This window comes from Ciconia boyciana, chromosome 5 (genome assembly GCF_034638445.1).
Source record: "Ciconia boyciana chromosome 5, ASM3463844v1, whole genome shotgun sequence".
In the NCBI taxonomy this organism is placed as follows: Eukaryota; Metazoa; Chordata; class Aves; order Ciconiiformes; family Ciconiidae; genus Ciconia; species Ciconia boyciana.
This window is the reverse complement of record NC_132938.1, coordinates 82,447,758-82,455,307: the sequence shown is the minus strand read 5'-3', so window position 1 is coordinate 82,455,307 and position 7,550 is coordinate 82,447,758. Positions and strand designations below refer to the sequence as shown.

The 7,550-nt window shown below is 50.1% G+C and overlaps 1 protein-coding gene across 2 annotated transcripts; it reads right to left on the bottom strand.

Annotated features, from left to right (window-relative positions):
- Positions 1-868: 868 nt before the first annotated feature.
- Positions 869-7,059, bottom strand: RCHY1 (ring finger and CHY zinc finger domain containing 1). Of its 2 annotated transcripts, none has more exons than XM_072861724.1 (9): positions 6,977-7,059; positions 6,747-6,866; positions 6,480-6,595; positions 6,285-6,363; positions 5,109-5,153; positions 4,953-5,011; positions 3,941-3,967; positions 3,541-3,661; positions 869-2,535 (listed from the first exon to the last, which is right to left on the bottom strand). In XM_072861724.1, exons 1-9 carry the CDS (start codon positions 7,034-7,036, stop codon positions 2,407-2,409), a joined length of 756 nt encoding a protein of 251 aa, XP_072717825.1. In that variant the 5' UTR covers positions 7,037-7,059; the 3' UTR covers positions 869-2,406. The 2 variants fall into 2 exon arrangements, with proteins under 2 accessions (XP_072717825.1, XP_072717824.1); XM_072861723.1 differs by having other exon boundaries at positions 5,109-5,166; positions 6,286-6,363.
- Positions 7,060-7,550: the final 491 nt, after the last annotated feature.

The window sequence follows — 7,550 nt, the reverse complement described above, 5'->3', positions numbered from 1 at the left end:
GGGCAGGTTTGGGGTGGGAGAGCAGAGACATGGGCTGGGACCTGAAGAAACTAGGTTTTGGCAGCTGCTCTGCTGCTGGCGCAGCTTGCCGGCACGACACAAGCCGCTCTGGTTTCACTTTTAGTACCGGGAAGGAGTAAGGAGACAAGCGGCGTGGTCCCCTGTCCTGTGCAGAAGCACTCCTGCTCTTGCCGGAGAGGTTCAGCGATGCAGGAGGGGCTCTGCTATGTCAGATTTAAGTTATTTGTGCAAAAATTTAAGCCTCCCATCTTAAGGGTAAGTAATACGACCTGCCCGCAGTGGGACACAAGCGGAGCGTGGGTAAGCGATAGCTGGTGTCACACTGCAGCGGAGGTGAGGTCCAACCTGCTGCTCGGAGCCAGTCCCATCACCGCGGACTGCCTTTGGAGTTTGGAGCACCTCAGAGGACGGAGAGAGCCTCGGGGCCTGATCCGGCACTGAGCACCCGCACGGCAGAAACGTTTTTCTTCCCATCCTGCTGCCGGGCACCTCCGAGAGGGGCCTGGCTCCATCCTCTCCCCGAGGACGGCTGTGGGGGGCCGGGAGAGCCCACCGTTTCCAGCCCCTGCCCGGCTCAGTGGCACCACGCTGGACTTCCTCCAGTTCATCCCAGTCCTTCCAGTACTGGGGAGCTCAGACTGGGACCAGTCTCCCCCGTGCCGTGCCAAGGGGAAGACCTCCTCCCCTCCTACCAAAGAAATAGGGAAAACCAGGGGCTGTTGAGACCACTATTCTCATAATAGAGACCCAGGGGTCACACCTCCAGACATCTAACCCTCGTTTAAACTAAATCATAGTTTAAACTCAGCCGGGAATTTCCAGAAAGTACGTGTAAAAGGAGAGCATATGACCCATAGCGTCACTTGTTTTAATAGAGACGTTATTTTACATTTATTTATAGCCGTGAAAAAAGTGCTTCAGCAGAAGATAATCCAGTAAAGGCAAGCTACAGGAACACTATCGTCCGAGCCCTAGTACTTCGTACATGACAGGGCGCTGTCAGATTAAGAAGAAAAGCTGTTGTTTTACAGTAGAACAAGTTAAAAACCAAGTAGTTGTCTGGTGAAGAGTAATTGGGCTTTTTTTTTTTAATATATACTTTCATTATTGAACACTATTTGCCTGTTCTGAAATTCTCAGAAACTAAGAACTTTCTGTAATATTTAGACTGCAAAACACCTTGGGCAGGATATTGTACAAAGAAGGGCGGGAAGGTTTGTTTTTTGTTTTTTTTTTTTTGTTTTTTTTTTTTTTTAAAAGCACTCCTCCATCCTCCCTTCTCTCCCCCTCAATGAAATCAAATACCATTAAAAAACCCCAAAACCACAGAAAATTGGTGCCCGCACTACTCGAGTGCCTCTATGAATGGCTGTTACTTTAACAAACATCGCAGGCTCAGCCTGACTAGTTGGCCCGACCTCAGCCCTAACAAGACAATAGTATGTGCTTCACGTAGCGTACTTCAAAACATCAAGCCACATGCGCGTCCAAAACCCTACAACACCTCGGCCTTTGTAAGTGAATAAAGCAAAATGAGGAAGAAACGGGTGTAAAGGCGACTGCAGCTGGCAAAGGAATCCGAGTGAAGAGACAGCAGGTTGGACGGGTGTCTGAGGGAGAAGGGCGGCCCTGCGGCTTGATTTTTAGGCCGTTGATCACACCCAGGCAGGCAGGCCAGCCTTGTTTCAAAGTGAATTCTGTACGCACGCCCTGTGCAGGTACGTGTCAACAAATCAAGCCAAGGGATGCAATTTCTGCAAGCTCACCCTCTCCAGCCACTTGCGTCGATGGCTCCGAGGCCCTAGAACAAACACGTCATTTAAAAGGAACAAAACATCCTCGCATAAAACTTTGCGGATGTCAGCTTCATGTAAAAAGGCCACTCTCAAAGCTACCAATTTTCCCCAACAGCTGCAACCAGAATAAGCTATACCTCCACCTCCTGTTATGCTCACAACCTTCAGCTGCCCCAAAACATCTTCTGCTGTGTCAGCTGCTTATCATTTCTCATTTTGCATCTCATTAGTTATTCTTCTAGGCCGCCTCTCCTCTGACAGGCTAAAAAAATGGCTCTTTTAACAGGTGTCATCCTCTCTAGAAACTAACCTTCATCAGGCATCGCGCTGCTCGGTGGGGGATTTCCTGAAGGGCCTGACTGCGCTGTGCCCCACGTACTAGGGAGGGGGCACAATTAGCGAAACTCCTTTGCACCAGCATTAATTAAATCTTGTAGCCATTTCACTGGTGCCGTGACAACTTCGAATAGATTTTTACTGACAAGCGTTTTGTTGGTTTTTTGGTTTTGTTGTTTTTTTTTTTTTTAAATGGATAGTCTCTTCCATGGCAGAGTCTTCCTCGTCCAGCCAAATGCAGCCCGTATCTTGGTCACTGCTCCTCCAAAGTCAGCCGGCATCTTCCATCTTGGACAGTATTGTATGATTCACAGCTTTTGCACTTCATGCCTAGGAGATGGAACTGCACTGTAGACCGGGCATTGCAGTCATTGCAAAGGATCTACACACATAGAAAAGAGAGAGAGAGAGAGGCTTTAGCATCAGCAGGACACTCAGCGATACACTACAAGCATGCTTCTAGCAACCACAGAACTGGTTTGCCGTCATGGGACAAAGCAGAAAATATCTTCCTTTTAAAGACGGCAGGGCTGATTTCACCTTTCCATTTTTAACTACTCAGATCACACTGTATCATCACAGAGAATTTACTTTGAGTATGGCAAGGTGACTCCTTGCCTAACTCGGGGATAGATGTACTTTGGCTTCTCCTCTTGATGTAGGAAGCCACCAGAGAAACCTTCAAGTGAAAATGAGGGCAGATTAACAGCAGCTAGCAATGTTAACCGGTCTGCTGTGCAAGACAGGCAAGTGAGCGCTAAGAAAATGCAATAAAGAGATTTTTTCCGAACATACCGACTCCAAGAGTTGGCAGGATGGGTTGTCTAAACCGTAACAGATGCAACCAAAACATTTATGACAAGTGCCATTGAATTCAGTGCAAATTGCAAACACTGACCAGTTTCACAGTTCTTATTTAACACAAAGAAACAGAAAACAGAAGAAGTCTCTGTGTGCTAGCCTTGCACAAATCAACAGCTGAATATTTTTGCAGTAAACCCACCGTGGTTAGTGTGGAACATGAAGCTCCAAGCTGTTAAAAAACAAATGTTCCTGTTTTTTGCTATGACAGCACCTGACACCACTGGAGACAGCAAGACACTTCCCAAAGACCAAGCCATTTCTCTGCTGTGTGATACTATAACACTAGGAGGTTGTGGTTTTGGGGTTGGGGTTTTTTTTGGAGTGCAGGTGGGGGGTGCTTTTTTTTGCGTGTTTATAAACCTAGTAGACGAATACTGTAAGCCTACGCATGACATTTCTTCATTCCCTAACCGTCAGGTTGACTTCTGATGCAGGACAAGTTTCTAGTGCCCTCTAGTGCCACTAATGCAAAGGCACAGATCTGCCAAGAACGGACACATCAGTGCAAGTCTTAATCTCTTACCTCCACCATCATGTTCTGACACTCTGGGGGCATAGGAGTCTGCGCTACTTTGTCATCCAGGTGACGCCAGTACCTTGTCATATCTAAAGCCGAGTGCATGCACAAAGGACACCTGTAACCTCTGGCAGAAAGGAAAAAAAAAAAAAGAGTCTAAATCAGAAGATGGAGTGGAGCCGTGAAACAGGTCCACCCAAAAGGACAAGTTTCATATCATACCAGCCAAAGAGAAAACACCACGAATCAAGAAGTTCTTGCAAACAGAACTGGAAATTACAAGCCCCTTATCCCTTTACAAGTTGGCTTTAAGTTATTTGGTACAGGATTGGCATAATGATCTTTGCCTCTTGAAAGTAATCAGTGTGGACTACAACAGTATTAAGAGATGTTTAGAAATACTTACTCTTTTAGCATGTCCTCGTAACACGTTCTGAAAAGAAAACACAATGAGAAGTTCAGTAAGAAGAACGCAATTACTGACTAGTAACACATTTGGACTGAACAAAGGGAAAAGGCACGCAGCTATCCCCAAACCAGAAGTTAAAAAATATCCTGAGTCCAAGTGAGAAGAAAGCTTCCCAGCAAAATCACCGGGTAGTTAGACAAAAATCCGGAGACAAAGCACATCTGATTCCATTCTAAGGTCTTCTAACCTAACACGAGGGAAGAGCCAACGCTATGACAAAGATTGTGTGGTTCAAGTTTTCTGAAAAAATGGAGTGTGATGCATCACAAGGTAAGTTTAAGACGGACAGGAGCTGAAGGAAGATTCAGTCTGGAGAGACCTACGTCAAACAGAGGCCATTCACTTAGCACACAGAGACAACGGGGGGGAAAACAAGAGAGCCAACGGAGTAACAAAAAGCTGCGTCTGTAACACAAGACAGAAGCAAAATGGGAAAATGGAAGGGAAACATGGTAATTATTCCCCCAAAGGCACCCAACACTATATATCACATCACTTCAAAATCCCGATAGAGCCAGCAGTTTTTGTAGCGCAACAGAGCACTCTGTTGTCTTGGGGGGCTGTCTTAAGGAAAGAATCTAAAACTTAAGTGATGAGCTGCCACCAACCTCTTAAAAATGACTGTGCAACTGCCTTCTGCAACAAGGAGGGACTTCTCTACAGGATTCTTGAAATTTAAGTAGTAACAGAAGGAAATTCAGCATGGGACAATTTAGAATGAACAGTACACAGGCCTCTCCGCCACCGCCAAAATTTACTGCAGAAGAAAGACAACCTTTCTAAAGAAAGTATTTCCTGATGAAACAGAGACTATCCCCTACCATGTGGGTCCCTTAGAAACCAGCTGTAAGTAGCTGATACAGACTAACCAGGCCTGTAGCGCTGCTGAATAAACGCCACACACAAGGCAGCAGCTATTCCCCTTTCTCAAGTATCTGCAATGCTTTACCTGTGAAGAAGGTGACCACACGGCAGAACATGAGCTCCAACACGAGATGTGTGAATATCCTGTTTCGAGGCAAGTATCAGACAAAAGAAAATTAATTCAAACACAGTCAAAAATACAGCCACACACAAATCCAAGAGATGAAAAGCAGCAGCTCACCTCCAAACATATTGGACAGTCTTGCCTGGAGACGTTTTCAATACACTTGGCAGAGACCAAAAAAAAAAAAAAAAAAAAAGTTATTCTAGTGCATGGATATCTGCATTTTTCTAAATTGTAAAATTCCTTTAGAATGGTAAGAAAAGATGGATGAAACGTTACTGTTTGCATTTAGGTTTGAAGTTCTGAGAAAACAGGCGGCTTAGCATATTAAAAACCAAACAGCTTGAAAGTATATGTAAGAAAAGGGCTCACAGAACTCCCGCAGCAGCAAGCAGCCTAGCTTTTCCTATACTGCAGCAGGAACAGGAGCTCAGACTTACACACTATCAGATGTGCAATCAACAGCTCCTTTTAAAAGAAGAGGAGACCTAGATGTTTATTTCCTATAGCTTCAACTGAAGCACTCTGTGCTGCTGTTAGGTGCACTTAAGAGAAAGAGAACCTGCTGCTCCCCTTGTCTGTATGGCCTTGGATGGAGCTGAGGCACTACCAGCTTTCATTTTCGAGGTGGTTTTTTTTTTAAGATATAGAACGATAGAATGCTTTGGATTGGAAGGGACCTTTACAGGTCATCCAGTCCAACCCCCCTGCAATGAGCAGGGACTAGATCAGGTTGCTCAGAGCCCCGTCCAACCTGACCTTGAACGTTTCCAGGGATGGGGCCTCCATTACCTCTCTGGGCAACCTGTTCCAGTGCCTCACCACCCTCATTGTAAAAAATTTCTTTCTTAAATCCAGTCTAAATCTGCCCTCCCTTGGTTTAAAACCATTGCTCCTTGTCCTGTCACAACAGGCCTTGCTAAAAAGTCTGTCCCCATCTTTCCTATGGACCCCCTTTAAGTACTGGCAGGCTGCTAGAAGGTCTCCACGCAGCGTTCTGTTCTCCAGGCTGAACAGCCCCAACTCTCTCAGCCTGTCCTCGTAGGAGAGGTGCTCCAGCCCTCAGGGCATTTCTGTGGCCTCCTCTGGTCCCGCTCCAACAGCTCCATGTCCTTCTTGTGCTGAGGGCTCCAGAGCTGGAGGCAGGACTCCAGGTGGGGTCTCAGCAGAGCGGAGTAGAGGGACAGAATCACCTCCCTCGACCCGCTGGCCACGCTGCTTTGGATGCAGCCCAGGATACAGTTGGCCTTCTGGGCCGTGAGCGCACATTGAGGTTAACCGGTGTATTCTTACCTTGTGTTTTCCTCGAAGACTCAAGCTTAGGCATAAATTGCATTTTGAACAGTGGAAAAAATCCTCCTTTGGACCAATCCTGAGGAGAAAAGCGTCAGGCCAAAGCCGGTTCCCTCCTTTCCGTACCGCCCCGCTCCGGTCCCCACCCGAGCGGGGCAGGGCCCGGGGCGAGGGGCCGGCCCGCCCCTCACGCACCTGCAGATGCCGCACTCGGCGCAGTGGTACTGCTTCTTGTCGCGGTCGAAGAGGTGGCAGACACCGCAGTAGTACTCGCCGAAGAGGCTGTGGCAGCCCTCGCAGCGCTGCTGGGCCTGCCGCCGCACCGGGGAGACGGCCGTTAGCTGGGCAGCCGGCCCCCCCCCCCAACATGGCGGCGGCGCCGCCTCTCCCCCCCCGGTCCCCCCGAAATGGCGGCGACCCCCCTCAAAATGGCGGCACCCTCCGCCCCCGCCTCGGACCCACCTTCTGCAGGAGGCGGCAGCGGGTGCACTGCACCTCGGCCACGCGGAAGCGGTCCAGCTGGTGCCCCTCGGCGCCGTCGTGGCACAGCCGGCAAGCGTACAGCTTCCCGCAGCACGGCGCCTGCGAACGGCACGGCACGGCCCGGCACACCTCAGCGCCCGCCCCCGGCAACGCCCGTCCTCCTCCGCCGCCGCCGCCGCCGCCTGCCCCCCGCCCCGCCACCGCCTCACCCGCAGCAGGCAGCCGCGCCGGTAGTGCTCGCAGCCCTCCTCCTCCCCGCCCGCCGCCATGGCCGCCCTCGCCTCGCCCGGCCCGGCCGCCCCGCCGCTTCCGCTTCCGCCTCCACCGGCTCCGCGCTGCCGTCCCCGGGACGCTTCGTTGCGGGTCGGGCCGGCTGCTTGCAGCAGCAGCGGCTACCCGGCGCCTTCCGATTCGCTCCCCTCCCCTGAAACCTTTTTTTTCCTCCCCTCTCCCCCAAAACCTTCCTCCCCCCACCTTTCTCCCGCCCCCAACCTTCCTCCCCAGATAATAAATCCCCAGACCTTGGCCATCTGCTGCAGCATAGGGGAAAGCAGCCCGAGCGGGACAGCAGGGAGGTTTCCCCTGAATGTTTTCCAGGAGGAAAATGTTTGCCATTTCCGAGACAAGGACCCACCACCCGCGGGTGTTGAGGCGGAGGGTCTTGGTGTTGGCACTGGGAGAGGCACGCGGCCCCGGCCAGAGGCTGCTCCGTCCACTGGGGTCTTAGTGAATTTTCAGCTCAATTTTAGGCAAGTAACTTGGTTGTGCTTGCCCACGGCTAGC